The 17,614-nt window shown below is 39.4% G+C and overlaps 1 protein-coding gene across 2 annotated transcripts in view; it reads left to right on the top strand.

Moving 5' to 3' along the window:
* The window catches only part of P4HA1 (prolyl 4-hydroxylase subunit alpha 1), a 90,598-nt gene extending 74,446 nt beyond the window's left edge, over positions 1 to 16,152 (top strand). For both annotated transcript variants that reach the window (XM_010373075.2, XM_010373074.2), the window contains exons 11-15: positions 5,422 to 5,475; positions 8,356 to 8,421; positions 11,877 to 11,945; positions 12,989 to 13,085; positions 15,074 to 16,152. In XM_010373075.2, coding sequence (XP_010371377.1) covers positions 5,422 to 5,475; positions 8,356 to 8,421; positions 11,877 to 11,945; positions 12,989 to 13,085; positions 15,074 to 15,144 — 357 coding nt within the window. In that variant the 3' untranslated portion in view covers positions 15,145 to 16,152. The remainder of the gene's footprint in view (positions 1 to 5,421; positions 5,476 to 8,355; positions 8,422 to 11,876; positions 11,946 to 12,988; positions 13,086 to 15,073) is intronic.
* Positions 16,153 to 17,614: the final 1,462 nt, after the last annotated feature.

The following is a 17,614-nucleotide window of genomic DNA, read 5'->3' on the forward strand; positions in this document are numbered from 1 at the left end:
TGGGTTGAAAATTCTTTAAGAATGTTGAATATTGGGCCTCACTCTCTTCTGGCTTGTAGGGTTTCTGCCGAGAAATCCGCTGTTAATTTGATGGGCCTGCCTTTGTGGGTATCCCGACCTTTCTCTCTGGCTGCCCTTAACACTTTTTCCTTCATTTCAACCTTGGTGAATCTGACAATTAGGTGTCTTGGAGTTGCTCTTCTCACGGAGTATCTTTGTGGTGTTCTCTGTATTTCCTGAATTTGAATGTTGGCCTACCTTGCTAGGTTGGGGAAGTTCTCCTGGATAATTTCCTGAAGAGTGTTTTCCAACCTGGTTCCATTCTCCCTGTCACTTTCAGGTACACCAATGAAATGTAGATTTGGTCTTTTTAGATAGTTCCATATTTCTTGGAAGCTTGATTAGTTTCTTTTACTCTTTTTTCTCTAAACTTGTGTTCTCACTTTATTTCATTAATTCCATCTTCAGTCACTGATATACTTTCTTCCACTTGATCCAATTGGCTATTGAAGCTTATGCATGCGTCACGAAGTTCTTGTGCCATGGTTTTCAGCTCCATCATTTAAGGTCTTCTCTACACTGTTGGTTCTAGTTAGCCATTTGTCTAATCCTTTTTTCAAGGGTTTTAGCTTCCTTGCAATGACTTAGAACAATGCTCCTTTAGTGGGGAGAAGGTTTGTTATTACCAACCTTCTGAAGCCTACTTCTGTCAACTCATCAAAGTCATTCTCCATCCAGGTTTGTTCTGTTGCTGGCGAGGAGCTGCAGTCCTTTGGAGGAGAAGAGGTGCTCTGATTTTTAGAATTTTCAGCTTTTCCGCTCTGGTTTCTCCCCATCTTTGTAGTTGTATCTACCTTTGGTCTTTGATGTTGGTGACCTACAGATGGGGTTTGGGTGTAGATGACCCTTTTGTTGATGTTGACGTTATTCCTTTCTGTTAGTTTTCCTTCTAACTGTCAGGTCCCTCAGCTGCAGGTCTGTTGGAGTTTGCTGGAGGTCCACTCCAGACCCTGTTTGCCTGAGTATCACCAGCAGAGGCTGCAGAACAGGTTCCATCCCTGTGACAAGATTACATTCTTATGGCTGAATAAGAATGTCACAGGTTCCATCCCTGTGACAAGATTACATTCTTATGGCTGAATAGTGTTTCATTATATATAAGCACTACATTTTCTTTATCCATTCATCTGTTGATGGACACTTAGGTTGATTCCATACATTAGCTATTGTGAATAGTCCTGCAATAAACATGAGAATGCGGATATCTCTTCATCATGTTAATTTCCTTTCTTTTGGATATATACTTGGCATTGGGATTGCTGGATCATATGGTAGATCTATTTTTAGTTTTTTAAGGAACCTCTACACTGTTCTCCATAGTGATTGTACTACTTTACATTCCCACCAGCAGTGTATGAGCATGCATGCCCCTTTCTCTTCATCCTTGCCCAGTATCTGTTATTTCTGGTTTTGTTTGTTTGTTTTTTCTTGAGATGGAGTCTTACTCTGTTGCCCAGGCTGGAGTGCAGTGGTGTGATCTTGGCTCACTGCAACCTCCACCTCCTGGGTTAATGCAGTTCTCCTGCCTCAGCCTCCTGTGTAGCAGATTACAGGCCCCCGCCACCATGCCCAGCTAATTTTTGTATTTTTAGTAGAGACAGGGTTTTACCATGTTGGCCAGGCTAGTGTTGAACTCCTGACCTCAGGTGATCCACCCACCTCGGCCTCCCAAAGTGCTAGAATTGTAGGTGTGAGCCACTGTGCCCGGCCAGGATGTTGATTTTTTTTGAAAGCTCTTTCTGCATCTGCGGAGATGATCATATGGTTTTTAATTCTGTTTATGTGGTAAATTACATTTATTGAACCAACCTTGCACCCCACAAATAAAACCTACTTGATTGTAGTAAATTAACTTTTTGATGTGCTGCTAGGTTTTGTTTTCTAATTTTTTTTGAGTATTTTGTGTCTATGTTCATTAGGAATATCAGCCTGAAGTTTTCTTTTTTCATCATGTCTCTGATGAGTTTTGGTATCAGAATGATGCTGGCTTAATAAATGAGTTAAGGAGGAGTCTTTCCTTCTCAGTTTTTTGGAATAATTTCAGTAGGATTGATACTAGCTCTTCTTTGTATGTCTGGTAAAAAATTCGGCTGTGAATCCATCCAGTCCAGGGCTTTTTTTGGTCAGTAGGTTTTTGTTTTGTTTTGTTTAATTACAATTCAATTTCAGAACTCCTTACTGGTCTGTTAAGGGTTTCAGTTTTTTCTGGTTCAGTCTTGGGAGGTTGTATGTTTCTAGGAATTTATCAGTTTCTTCTAGGTTTTTTATAAAAGTTTGTGTGCATAGAGGTGTTAATAATAATCTCTAAGGACTTTTTGTATTTCTTTGGGGTCAGTTGTAATGTCACCTTTGTTATTTCTGATTGTGCTTATTTGGATCTTTTTCTTTGTTAATCTAGCTACCTTGCTGTTTTTAGAATTCTTTGATGTTTGACAATCTGACTAAAATGTGCTTCAGAGAGGACTTTTTTGGGTTGAATCTATTTGGAGACTTTCGAACTTCCTGGAGCTGGATACCCTTCTCTCTTCCCCAGACTTGGGTAGTTTTCAGCTATTATTAAATAGGTTTTCTATGCTTTTTGCCCTCTCTTCTTCTGGAACTCCTGTAATACAAATGTTTAATGGTGTCCCATAAGTCTTGTGTACTCTCTTTGTCCTTTTTCATTATGTTTCCTTTTTTTCCCCCCTCTGAGTAATACCAAACATGTATCTTCAGGTTCAGAGATGGTTTTGCTTAATCAAGTGTGCTGGTGCAGCTTTTTTTTTTTTTTTTTTTGAGATGGGGTCTCGCTCTGTCACCAGGCTGGAGTGCAGTGGCGAGATCTCAGTTCACTGCAACCTCCGCCTCCCAGGTTCAGGCGATTCTCCTGCCTCAGCCTCCCGCGTTCATTGAATTCTTCAGCTGCAGGAATTTTGTTTGGTTCTTTTTTATGATATCTTTCTTTTTTGAAATTCTGATTCATATCATGAATTGTTTTCCTGATTTCATTGAATTATCTATCTGTATTTTCTTTTATCTGTTTGAGTTTCCTTAAGATCATTATTTGAATTTTTTTCTAGCTAGGTGTTGATTTCCTTTTCATTTGGGCCTGTAACTAGAGAGTTACATTCTCAGCAGTGTCATATTTCATTGCTTTTTAATGTTTCTTGTTTCCTGCATTGATGTCTTTGCATCTAGTGGAACAATTGGCTCTTTTAAACTTTTCACTTCAGTTGGACTGTTTGGGAAGGGTGTGGTGACTCTGTTTCCAGGTAGGTTCAGTACTGCAGTCTCTTGTAGCTTCTTCAGCTGTATTCATTGTCAACAATAATTGTGGGTGCCTCAGCAGCCTAGGCTGGAGAAGTTTGTGGTGGTGGTCGCTGTGGAGTACATTGTTAGTATCTTCAGTGGCAAGAGCTTTTGGAATCCTTCCATTCTTGTTTTCCGCACAATAGGGAGTTTTAGCCAGTGGGAGTCTTCTTGTGGCAGGTCTGACATATCCTACAAGCAGCTGCCATGGTGCTGCAATCCAGGTTCAAGTGTTTGGAGTGGCTGTGGGGCTAGGATCCTGGTCTCAGGGTCTCACATACTACTGTAACACCTGGGTCTTAGGGTACAGGGTCACTCTCTATGGCAGGGTTGGATGTAGGTTGCCTATAGTGCCAGGATCTGTGACTCTGAGGCACCCTCTAGCTGCTTGGGAAAAGAGTGTCAGTATGTAGCTGTGAGTCTACCCCTGGCGGACAGGGCACAGCTCTGGCCCAACTCTAGGGAAGAGAGGATGATGTGGAGGTTTGAGTCTGGGATGCAGGGTTTGGCTATGATTTAGGAGCCTGAGCCAATAGGGTTAGTGGCAACTCCTATCCCTGGGGATGAGGCACCATGTAGTAGTCACTCTAGAACCTGGATTGGTGGGCTCAGATGGATCCCAGACTCTGAGGCCAGGTACAGCAGGAATAAGCACCCCTGAATGGCCAACCATGCCTGTTGTTTGGGCCCTGTGGGGCAGAGAGCAGCACAGCAATGACTTCACTTCCCAGAAAGAGAATTGTCTCAGCAGCGTGGACTCTCCAGGGAAGCAGGGTACTGGAGTTATTTGTCCTGCAGGGCACATCTCTCAGCTTAGCCACTGCTCTGTTTCCCTGGGTCCCTGGGTACTACTTCAGCCCTGGGATGTGCAGCTGCTCAGCTTGGCCAGTGCAACAGTTCCCCAAGGGTGATGTGCTGTTTCAGCTCAGGCTCAGGGGACATGACTGCTCTGGGTGGCCCAGGCATCATTTCCCTGGGATGCAGTGTTCTGCCAAAGTACTGTTCTCTTGGGAGGGAGTACACGGCTCCAGCTCCTGCCTCAGGGAGTTGGAGGAGGGGTGGGTAGAGCAGTTCCATCTCCCTTGACCCCACCGGAAAGGGTGTAACAGCTGCTGGCATCTCTGCTTGGAAATGTCAGGCTTCCAAGTAGGCCTTAGGCCTTCATTCCTGGCTTAGCTTCAGGGATGAAGGGGTGCTGTGGCTGCTGGCCCCCAGAGCAAGACACACTCCAGCAGTAATTCCAGTTTCACCAGTAGCACTCTTATGTTCTCCTTTGATTTTGTCAGCATTTTATTGTGTTGTGTGATTGAGGGAAAGAGTTAAGTATCATTCTCCTCATTTTAACAAATAAGAAAACTGAGATTATATCCAAAGTTGAACTCAGACCAAATATTTTTCTTACATTTTGCTGCGTCACACTGGGACATTGTCATAAGCAACTGAAGTTGTTAGGGCCCCTCGGCAGGAATAATTAAATTGGTGTTAACTTCTTTCCTTTTTTAGCAGGGAAAAAATATGTATTTTAAGAAAAGATATTTTATTAAAGTAGATTGCAAGTTCACCAGCTTTTGGGGCTTTGGAAAACATTTTTTTATTTAAGTTCCAAAGGAAAGTGTTTAGTGAAACAAAATAATAGAAATATCAAATTTTAACTTATGTATTAAATTTTTAAACATTAGCTGGGTGTGGTAGCGTGCACCTGTAGTCCCAGATACTCAGGAGGCTGAAGTGGGAGGATCACTTGTGCCCCCAAAGGTTGAGGCTGCAGTGCGCTCTGATTTCATCACTGCACTTCAGCCTGTCTCTGGTGGGGGGGTGGGGAGGGGTACATATATATAAATATAAATATATATAGATCTATAGATATAAAGATCTATATCTATAGATATATAGTAGCTGTCCTTTGTTTTTCATCCCTGTTTTCGTAGGAACGCTCATTGATTTTAAATACTTTTCATTTCTCTGTAAATACCTGACCATGGTCTATAAAAGTCCAAAAAATGAGGTTCGTAGATTTTTTTGAATAGTAATTTTTATAGTTCTTTTCTTTCATGCTTTGTGTCTTTCCTTCAGGTAGCAAATTATGGAGTTGGAGGACAGTATGAACCCCATTTTGACTTTGCACGGGTAAGTAAAAAAGAAATGGAGAAATTCCCTGAGGCTTATGCATTACATTGTTTGTCTCAAAACAAAACAAAACAAAACAACAGAGTCTCACTCTGTCACCCAGGCTGGAGTGCAGTGGCGTGATCTTGGCTTACTGCAACCTCTGCCTCCTGGGTTGGAGCAGTTCTCCTGCCTCAGCTTCCCAAGTAGCTGGGATCAAAGGCATGCGCGCCGCCACGCCCAGCTCATTTTTGTTTTTTGTTTTTTTTTTTTTTTGAGACGGAGTTTCGCTCTGTCGCCCAGGCTGGAGTGCAGTGGCCAGATCTCTGCTCACTGCAAGCTCCACCTCCCGGGTTTACGCCATTCTCCTGCCTCAGCCTCCCGAGTAGCTGGGACTACAGGCGCCCGCCACCTCGCCCGGCTAGTTTTTTTTTTGTATTTTTTAGTAGAGACGGGGTTTCACCGTGTTAGCCAGGATGGTCTCGATCTCCTGACCTCGTGATCCGCCCGTCTCGGCCTCCCAAAGTGCTGGGATTACAGGCTTGAGCCACCGCGCCTGGCCTAATTTTTGTATTTTTAGTAGCAACGGGGTTTCGCCATGTTGGCCACGCTGGTCTTGAACTCCTGACCTCAGGTGATCCACCCACCTCGGCCTCCCAGAGTGCTGGGATTACAGGCGTGAGCCACCGTGCCTGGCCGCATTACATTGTTAAAGAAAAAATTATTCTTGACACTTGTTAAAGATGGTACAGCAGACTTCATTCAAGAGGGGACCATTGTGATAGGTATAGGGACCACGGCAATTGCAGTGGGATTTCGCAGTAAGGGAGAGAGATTAAGCCCAACTCCAAATACAACAAGGAAAAGTTGGAATTTATAGCCAATGAGCAAGGATGGGTGTTAGTAGATGGAAAATTACTAAGAGGTAAGGGAGGATTCTGGCTAAACTGACCTAACGAGATCCTTGCTGAAGTCAGGGCAGAGTGATCATCACCCAGGGGATAGTGGAAGATGAAGAACCCAGTTAGATTTTAAGGGTGATCTCATGGCAAGGATGGGGGATTCTGGCTAACATGACTTAGCAGGGTTCTTGCTCAAATTGGACAATGCAGAGATAAATACTAGAAGTCCAAAGTCAGGGCCTATTTGAGAAGAAAGTTCAGAGGAGCCTGAGTAGTTCGGCCAAGGAGAGATTCTTTGTCAACATGTTAATTCTGTTCTTTTAACGTTAAAAATTCATAGCCTATTTGGAATTTATGGAAATACGGTGTGGCAGATATTCTGTGAAACCTTTTTAGCAGTTAAAAAAAAAAAAAAAAAACAACACCTAGATACCCAATAAAATCACTTAAGATACTTTTAAATGCATTGGCAAACCTGGAAGAAAGTAAAGGGTATTCTAAAAGGAAAACTGAACAAAGGTGATCCCAAACCTGGAGAATTAAAGAGGGGACAAAGCACAGAGGCTGGAGGTCTGTGCCTCCAGGAACTAGAGCTTTGGGAATTAACAGCTCTGTAAGAGGAGGATCTGCCACAGTGTAGGCTGCTGAATTTAAGACCCCGGCATAAAATCTAAATCTCCACAAAGATTACACCTTCAGTAAAGAAAGAATGGGTTTGAAAATAAATCTGTTGTGATGCAGGAGCCTTATGGGGAACTGTCTGTTTGCATCCTGGATGGGGCATAGTGTGTATGATAGGGGAGCCGCTTCAGGGAGTACTGTGTGTGGAATTTTCCACATGGGTCATGTTAGCACTAAAAGTTTTGAACTTCAGAGCATTTTGAATTTTGGACTTTTGGTATGCTCAACCTGTATTCCATGTTATGGATATACCATAGTTTAGCCATTCGCACATCGAAGGACATTTGGATAGTTTTTAGTTTTTGACTATTACAAATAAAGGTGTGTATATGTTTCTGTATGAAAAATACATTTTCATTTTTCTGGGAGAAACGCCAAGAGGTTGTATTGTATTTTAATTTAGATATAAATATTTAGATATTCTCTAGCTTGATTATAGGGCTGAAAGTCACTTTACTAGCATTATTAGAAAAATAATACTAGGGACCAGGCATGGTGGCTCATGCCTGTAATCCCAGCCCTTTGGGAGGCCAAGGTTGGGTGGATCACCTGAGATCAGGAGTTCGAGACCAGCCTGGCCAACATGGCAAAACTCCATTTCTACTAAAAATACAAAAAAATTAGCCAGGCATGGTGGTGCATGCCTGTAGTCCCAGCTACTTGAGAGGCTGAGGCAGAAGAATTGCTTAAACCCGGGAGGTGGAGGTTGCAGTGAGCTGAGATCATGGCATTGCACTCCAGCCTGGGCGACAGGGCAAGACTCTGTCTCAAAAAAGAAAAAAAGAAAAATAATGCTGGGAAATATTCCAGTAGGTCATGAGTTCAAAGTAAGTCTCAACGTACATTAAGCTTCAGGAATGCAGCTAAGAGATGGCTGTCATGTCGTATTTTTTTGGAAGCTAAAATTGTGGGTATTGATTTTTAAAATAATATGTAGTCAGCAAATAATGGCTGTCATTTAGACTCATAAGTCTGCCTTTTATCCTGTAATCTTGTCTAAAGTATCCAGTATACAAGTTCAGTGAGCAAGTATTTGAGGCCAGGTACAGTGACTCACACCTGTGATCCTAGCACTTTGGGAGGCCAAGGCAGGAGGATTGCTTGAGGCCAGGAGTTCAAGATCACCCTGGTCCATATAGCAAGACTCCATCTTTACAAAAATAGTGCCTGATGTTTATAGTGCAGTGGACATTACAAGGGAAACTTTTAGGGTTGTTGGCGTATTCTTCAGGATATTACTACTGATGTTTAGTTGCCACTAGAGTATTTGTATTACTGAATTTTTATACCATTGAATTTGCTGTGTTTTTATTCACAGAAAGATGAGCCAGATGCTTTCAAAGAGCTGGGGACAGGAAATAGAATTGCTACATGGCTGTTTTATGTAAGTTGTCACTAAAATTTTTAGGTTAAGTTGGGATTTGATCACATGATTCATTTTAATGTGTTAAGTTTGTTCTGTGTAGCTCTGATTCACCATCCTAATTTAACATTTTTATAACTGAATAAAGGAAGTTAAGAATTTTTTTGCATTTGCAACTTTTTCAGGCTGTAAGATAGATGTTCATTATAGAAACTTTTGGACAAACTTAAAATTTATAGTGCCACTGCCTGCAGATAATCATTAATAATTTGACATATAGGCTCTCTGTTTAGTCACATATAATATGTGTATATAAGAATCTCTCTATATTTGAATTTCTGTATATACACATTATTTCAGTAAACTTCTGAATTACATTTTTTTATTGAAGTAGAAGAGTGTACAAATTAAGTATTGTAACTTGATTAATTTTCACAAAGTGAACACTTCTGGTATATTCAGTACTAAGGTGAAGAAATAGCACATTACAGTCCCCAGAAGCCCTACCTCAAACTTTTAAAACAGTATGATCATAATTCAATTTTTAAAATTGTTTATAGTGTTTGTTCTAGTTACCCCAAATAAATCACTCCAAAACTCTCTTTTCTGAGTGGTTTAAAATAACAACAATGATTTTCTTAATATATCTCTAACAGTTATGAGGTTGACTGGGCTCAACTCATGGTTCCTGCTCCAAATCTGACATGCATTTGCCAGCAAGTGTCTGGCAGTGGGGTATCTTGAAGGCTAAGGTTGAGGCTGGCTGTCAGCCAGAATGCCTAAATTCTGGCCAATACATGTGGCTGAGCTTCTTCACAGCATAGTGACTGGATTACGAAAGGAAGCATCCCAAAAGAACAATGCAAAAGTACATGGTATTGTTATGACCTACCCTCAGAAGTCACAGATGTCATCCTGCTGTATTCTGTTACAGCAATTACAAAGGTCTGTCCAGCTTCAAGGAGAGGGCACATAGACCCTACCACTGCAGACGAATGTCAGTGTCACATAAGAATAGCATGTAGGATGGGACATATTGGGATGTATTATATTTGGAAAATGCAATCTGCCATAATGTCATAACCTTTCTTAAAGATATTTTAGGCCAGGCACAGTGACACACGCCTGTAATTCCAGCACTTTGAGAGGCCTAGGTGGGCAGATCATTTGAGGTCAGGAGTTCGAGACCAGCCTGGCCAACGTGATGAAACCCTGTCTCCACTGAAAATATAAAAATTAGCTGGGCGTGGTGGCACACGCCTGTAGTCCCAGCTACTCAGGAGGCTGAGGCACGAGAATCGCTTGAATCTGGGAGGCAGAGGTTGCAGTGAGCCAAGATCGCACCACTGCACTCTCCAGCCTAGATAACAGAGTGAGGCTCCATCTCAAAAAAAAAAAAAAACCTATATATATATATATATATATATATATATATATATATGATATCTAGACTTATTTTTGGTTATTTCATTGCTCTTTCCATTCCTTAGCCCTATTTGAATTACATTTTTTTTTTTGCTGTCTATAGTATCTCACTCCCTGCCAAAATCTCTCTCTGTTCAGTCTATTTTCTTCTTCTCTCCCTGCCACCTTCCCTGTTTCCTTCCTCTCCATATGCCTCCTTTTCTCCCCGATTCCCAATTTGTATTCCTCTCACAATTCCATCTTGTTTCCAAAAGGAGGCAAGGTACATTATAGAAAAGAGAAATATCACAAAGGGAAACCAGGAGAGGGTTAGTACAGTGTACAGATTCATGCTGTGAAGGCTTGCATGTTTTCTAGAGGTGAGTCTCCTTAGAGGTTGTACCAGTTTATATCCCAATTTTAAGTGGGGTATATTTGTGAAGCATGTTTGTCAGCCTTTTTGATCTGCGTATCTTTCACTTATCAAATTAGCAGTTATTGTGGCTTTAATTTGCATTTCTCTTACTATGGAAGTTCAGCATCTTTTCAGATGTTTAAAAGCCATTAGTGTTTATGTGTTCCTGGTTCTCCTTGTATTTCTTTGTTTTATGAATATTGATGCTGTATTATTTGGTCCACTATCCATTTCTCCCTCTTAATGTAAACACCCTTCCTGTTTTTCTAAAACAGTTGCATAGCATATTAATTATTTTTCCCGTTATTTAAATACCTCCCCAGAGGGGCACATAGAATATCTCAAATTACTTTTCTCTCATGCACAACTTTTTAATATCCTCAAAGTCAGTTTTTTCTTTTCTTTTTTTTTTTTTGAGACAGAGTCTCACTCTGTTGCCCAGGCTGGAGTCCGGTGGTGGTGCTATCTCAGCTTACTACAAGCTCCGCCTCCCAGGTTCATGCCATTCTCCTCCCGCAGCCTCCCGGGTAGCTGGGACTACAGGCGTCTGTCACCACGCCTGGCTAATTTTGTTTTTGTATTTTTAGTAGAGATGGGGTTTCACCGTGTTAGCCAGGATGGTCTTGATCTCCTGACCTCGTGATCCGCCCACCTTGGCCTTCCAAAGTTCTGGGATTACAGGCGTGAGCCACCACGCCCAGCCAAAGTTAATTTTTTCATTGGTTAAGTGTTCTTAGTTCTTTATTATTAGTTATATATTTATCATTGTAAAATACCTTTTATCTCATTTAATGCTTTTTACCTTGATTTAAACTGTGTCTCATACTAAGATCATACCCTGTTTTCCTTGGATAGCATTTGCCCCAAATCTTACGTTTTTGTGTTCTGTGTTTCTAAGTCACTTGTTTTAGATGCAGCTCTGATACAACATATAGTTGGGTTTTGCTCTGTGATCTAATCAGTCTATGCATTCTGCTTATGTTGCTTTAAAAAAATCTTTATGATCCATGTTTCCTTTGCCTTGTTTTATGTGATTCTTCGGTTACTTTAAAAAGTTTCCATATTTTTCCTAGGTTATCTTTATGACTATAACTTTATATAATCCTTTAACTTTCTCACTTTTATTTAATATGTTTGATTCCCTACCATGAGAAATGGCAAAACTGATTTTAGTTTGTTATTTTTCTCGTTATTTTTTACATTTATTTAAATATTTCTTGAGCACCTACTGTTCTTGAGGTGCTACTGTTCTAGACACTAATGATCAGCAATGAACAAAACAGATGAAAATTCCTGCCTCCATGGAGGTTACATCTAATACAATAAATATATACTTACATCTCTGTATTGATTTATTAGTTTTAAGTCATTTCTTTTTCCCTCTGGCTATAAGTTCCTGTCTCAAATTATATCCCCACTCTCCCATCTGACGGTTTTTTGTTAATCATTCCTTTGCTTTTTGTAGTTTTTTTTACTTATGTGTATAAACCTAAATGGCATTTTATTCTTTAAAAACTGAGTAGCATGTACCAACCCTGCTATATAAGAACAAGTCCATATGTTCCCAATATTCTAGTATCCAATATCAAGTCCTTATAATGGCGTGTTTTACTTTATTCTACCAGCGCTTCCGATAACACCCTCTTGTTTCTTATAGATGAGTGATGTGTCTGCAGGAGGAGCCACTGTTTTTCCTGAAGTTGGAGCTAGTGTTTGGCCCAAAAAAGTAAGCCTGTTTGGTTTGTTTTTGGTTTATTAATTTTTTCCCTAAGGAAGAGATGCACTTGTATTCATGGTCTAATTAATGAATTACATTTCTTTTTTCTTTTTCTTTTCTTTTTTTGAGACATGTTCTCGCTCTGTTGCCCAGGCTGGAGTGCAGCAGCACAAATATGGCTCACTGCAGCTTTGACCTCCTGGGTTCAAGCCTCAGCCTCCCAAATAGCTGGGACTACAGGTGCATGTCACCATGCCCAGCTAATGTTTAAATTTTCTGTAGAGACAGTATCTCCCTGTATTGCCCAGGCTGGTCTTGAACTCTTGGGCTCAAGTGATCCTCCAACCTCAGCTTCCCAAAATATTGGCATTACAGGCATGAACCCCTGCGCCTGGCCAAGTTACATTTTTAGAGGTATTTTTTATGGTCCTTGCCACAAGTATGTAGAGGTAATGAATGACCAGGAATTAGTATTGAAATTTTTTCATTTCTAAAATGGGTTCTGTATTGTTTTCCCCTCCATCTTGCTATGTAAGATATGTTAGCTTTGTTTTGGCAAATACTTTTGTTGTCAAGCATTTTTATGGTATTTTTCATATGATCAAAAACAGTTTTTAAAGTGATATAACCATATTTTCAGAATTATATTAGGGGAAGATAAAATGCTGCTATAGAGGAGTTCTTCCACAGGAACAAAGGAAAAATTAAGAAAGCTGCTGGGCACAGTGGCTCACGCCTGTAATCCCAACACTTTGGGAGGCCGAGATGGGCAGATCACCTGAGGTCCGGAGTTTGAGACCAGCCTGACCAACATGGTGAAAGCCCATCTCTACTAAAAATACAAAATTAGTCTGGCCTGGTGGTGCATGCCTGTAATCCCAGCTACTTGGGAGGCTGAGGCAGGAGAATCGCTTGAACCCGGGAGGCAGAGGTTGCACTCCAGCCTGGGCGATAGAGCAAGATTCCGTCTCAAAAAAAAAAAAAGTAATCACTGCCGAAAGCGATTACCTGGCATTGTATACTTGGGGATAATTGTGAATTGTTCTCCATAGGGAACTGCTGTTTTCTGGTATAATCTGTTTGCCAGTGGAGAAGGAGATTATAGTACACGGCATGCAGCCTGTCCAGTGCTAGTTGGCAACAAATGGGGTAAATATTTCATATATTCTGTGAAGAGAATGTAATTTTTGTTTTCTATTTTGAAACTATTATCTGTGTCTTAAAAACAAAACCCCCACAATGTTTGCTTAATATGATTTTAACATTGTACAGGATTCAACCAAACAAGTGCCTAATCTTAATATAAATTTATAATCAGAATTTTGATGACAGATGCATTTTATTTTTAACTCTATTTTCACTTATTCTAAGAAACATTGTCTGCCTCAAAATTGAATAAGACAATATCTTCCCCTCAAAGGGTTAATAATCTGATTGAGACATACTAATGGATTATAATGTAGTACATATTATTACAAAAACATAGAAGATGGTGACTGCCTAAGTTTGGGGAGCCTTCTTCAAAGCTTTTTCTTGAAATTTGGTCCAAAAGATAGAACAGCAGTTTTCCAAACATGTTAGACACCAGGTTCTAATATGAGGCTCGAGTAGCACCTAATGTGCAAAATTTAAAGACGCACTCACTTTCAGGGACATGCAAGTGCAGGAATGGTCACATTTAAAAAAAAATAAAAAGGAACAGGTGAAATTAGTTTTAATATCTATTAATTAGCCCCATGTATCCATTTCAATCTGTGTTACTAGCCACATGTTTAGTGGTTACACACAAGACATAACAAGGTTAAGGAGTGAGGCCTGATCAGGATTTTAAAATCTCCCCTCATGATTATAGTGTTTAAGAACCACTGGACTAGAATGAGGAGAGGCTAGTTGGTGAGAGAGAGTTTAGAAAGTTGTTTTCTGTTGTCTAAGTGGAAGATGACAACAGCCTGGATTAAAGCATCAGTGAAAGGGTTGGAGAGCAAATAGATTCAAGAGAGACATAAAGAAAATTGTCAGGGTTTGATGAATAAAGAGTAGATACAAGGGTTGAAAAAGGAAAAAGGAGTTAAGAGTTAAGGTTTCTGCTTTAGATATTTTGACTGGGTTCTATGGTACTGGAGACAAAAATAAGTAAATAAATAGAAAATTAACTCCTTTTGGGATACATTTTTACATGGTATACATTTTTTAAAGGTATTTTGGAAACTTAATGAGCATACAATAACAATGGTTGATTAGAGAGTTGTTCCTTTAGAGTGGAAAGTTTGTGTTTATTATTAAAATGTCTTTGTAAGACTTGGAATCAACCCAAATGTCCATCTGTGACAGACTGGATTAAGAAAATGTGGCACATATACACCATGGAATACTATGCAGCCATAAAAAAGGATGAGTTTGCATCCTTTGTAGGGACATGGATGCAGCTGGAAACCATCATTCTTAGCAAACTATCACAAGAAGAGAAAACCAAACACCACATGTTCTCACTCATAGGTGGGAACTGAACAATGAGATCACTTGGACTCGGGAAGGGGAACATCACACACTGGGGCATATCATGGGGAGGGGGGAGGGGGGAGGGATTGCACTGGGGAGTTATACATGATATAAATGATGAATTGATGGGTGCTGACGAGTTGATGGGTGCAGCACACCAACATGGCACAAATACACATATGTAACAAACCTGCACGTTATGCACATGTACCCTAGAACTTAAAGTATAATAAAAAAAAAAAAAAGTCTTTGTATTTTGGAGGTTGTACTTTGAAAACAGTACATAAAGCAATATTCTACTCTATCTGTACCTGTATCTTAAGTCCATTTGTGTCTCATTTCAAGCCTCACATTGAACACTGGAAACTTTAGGAAATGCACATAGACTTGCAAATATACACATGTGTATACATACATGTATGTACATAAACACACAAGTGTGTACACATATGTATATAGGTATATAAAATCTGTGTTTTCAGCATTTAGCCAAGTTTTTAAGTAGCATCTGCTTTATCTGGTTTTGGTGTTGAACTTTTATCCCATGTTGAAATTTTGTTATAGACCTAGCTTTTAGAAACTAATTAAATACTGATTAGATTAAGGGGGGAAATTAATATATTACTTTTCTCTCACAGTATCCAATAAATGGCTCCATGAACGTGGACAAGAATTTCGAAGACCTTGCACCTTGTCAGAATTGGAATGACAAACAGGCTTCCCTTCCTCTCCTATTGTTGTACTCTTATGTGTCTGATATACACATTTCCTAGTCTTAACTTTCAGGAGTTTACAATTGACTAACACTCCATGATTGATTCAGTCATGAACCTCATCCCATGTTTCATCTGTGGACAATCGCTTACTTTGTGGGTTCTTTTAAAAGTAACACTAAATCACCATATCGCATATGTACAACCTTAAAGTTCTGTTGGTATCACAGAAGACAAGACAGAGTTTAAAGTGAGGAATTTTATATTTAAAGAACTTTTTGGTTAGATAAAAATATAATTTGAGCATCCAATTTTACTATTTCACTACATCTCAGTTGGTGGGTGTTAAGCTAGAATGGGCCGTGTGATAGGAAACAAATGCCTTACAGATGTGTCTAGGTGTTCTGTTTACCTAGTGTCTTACTCTATTTTCTGGATCTGAAGACTAGTAATAAACTAGGACACTAATTGGGTTCCATGTGATGTTTCATATGATCTTCTAAGTTGATTTTTTTCTTCCCAAGTCCTTTTTAAACAAAGTATACTGTATTTTACCAGCCCCCCTCTCTTTTCTCATAGCTCTCCTGTGGTGAATTAAACCTACTTGAGTTAAAATATTTCGATTTCTTTTTTTTTTTTTTTTTTTTTTTTTTAAACAAAGTCCTGCATAACAACACTGGGCCTTCTTAACTAAAATGCTCACCACTTAGTCTGTTTATCCCTTTTTTAAAATGACAGATGATTTTGTCCAGAAATTTTGCTGTTTTTCTTAGTGCTAATACCTTGCCTCTTATTCCTGCTACAGCAGAGTGGTAATATTGGCATTCTGATTAAATACTGTGCCTTAGGAGACTGGAAGTTTAAAAATGTACAAGTCCTTTCAGTGATGAGGGAATTGATTTTTTTTTTAAGTCTTTTTCTTAGGAAGCCAAAATGTTTGTTTTTTTAAGATTCTGAAATGTGTTGTGACAACAATGACCTATTTATGATCTTAAATCTTTTTTTAAAAAATGTTTGTTTTCTGTGTGGTGTTTTTCGTATTTAAATCCAAATGTATGATGTGGCAGTAACAGGTTAACTTATGTTATTTCTTTAGTATACATAGGGCTTAGGTTTATACTGTTGGTTTCCACTCACACTAATGTCACATGGTTAAGGAAGAAAAATTTGGGCTCTCTGAAGTTTTAGATATTTCATGAGTCAAAATGTGTTTCCTTCAAAGAGAGCTCTAAAATACTTTACTGTGGGGTTATGAAGTTATTACGGGCCAGGCACAGTGACTCATACCTTCAATCTCAGCACTTCGGGAGGCCGACACAGGCAGATCACCCGAGGCCAGGAGTTCGAGACCAGCCTGGCCAACATTGTGAAATCTCATCTCTACTAAAAATGCCAAAATTAGCTGGGTGTGGTGGTGCATACCTGTAGTCCCAGCTACTTGGGAGGCTGAGGCAGGGAAATAGCTTGAACCCAGGAGGCAGAGGTTGCAGTGAGCTGAGACTATACCACTGCACTCCAGCTTGAGTGACAGAACGACTCCGTCTCAAAAAAGAAAAGTTATTACAATAATGATACTTAAGACTTTCTCCAATTAAAAAATGTGTGGTGATACAAAGCTGTGAGCTTAATGAAGTATGTTAATTGATGCTTTAGACTATTTACATTACTTATGGTGAATCCTAATTCACACAAGGGTTCTTTATCCTTTATGCAGTATTTAAATACTGAAGGAAGAATTTGGTTTGATTCTCTGGGAAAGTGGGTGTTTTTACCCATTTTAAAAGTGAACTCTGAAGTTCCTTTCTTCTGACTAGCCTTTGTTCCAGCATAAGTATTTTAGAAATATAGAGAATTAAGTTCAGCACTTTCATCCATTCAGATTTTGTGACCATTGATGATTTTTTAAAAACTTTTTTAGTTAAGTAAATGGAAGCAAAAAACTCAAAAATGTAGAATATAGGGGTTCAAAGGATATAAAATACCATTTATTGCCATGTGTGTCATAGAAAGTAGAATACAAGTATCTTTCAGAAGGAAATTACGTATTCCATGTTACAAATTTCATTATATTCAACTTGGAACCCCACGTGGGAATTATTAAATTCTTTCAGAATTAGATCATACAGTACCCTTTAAAGTTTTATAATTACCAATTATTTTTCTTTCCAAATGAAAAGAGAGGGGAAAATCCAGTATGAAGCTTTTAGTTCCATTACTACAATTCTTATTTCTTTTAATGCTGAACTTTCACACAAAGGAGGGCTGGAACTACCTTGGATAATGTGGAAAATGTGGAAACTGTGGTTTCCTCACCAACCCTAAGCCTTTTCTTCCATATTGGAAGTTTCATCATTCATTAATTTTATTCTCATTAACTTTAAATAGGGAGTTATCACAAATATGGAGTTAACTGAAGTATCCACCAGAACATCTTAACAGTGCAGTAAGCAAATGTGGTAACTAGGT

This window comes from Rhinopithecus roxellana, chromosome 11 (genome assembly GCF_007565055.1).
Source record: "Rhinopithecus roxellana isolate Shanxi Qingling chromosome 11, ASM756505v1, whole genome shotgun sequence".
NCBI lineage: Eukaryota > Metazoa > Chordata > Mammalia > Primates > Cercopithecidae > Rhinopithecus > Rhinopithecus roxellana.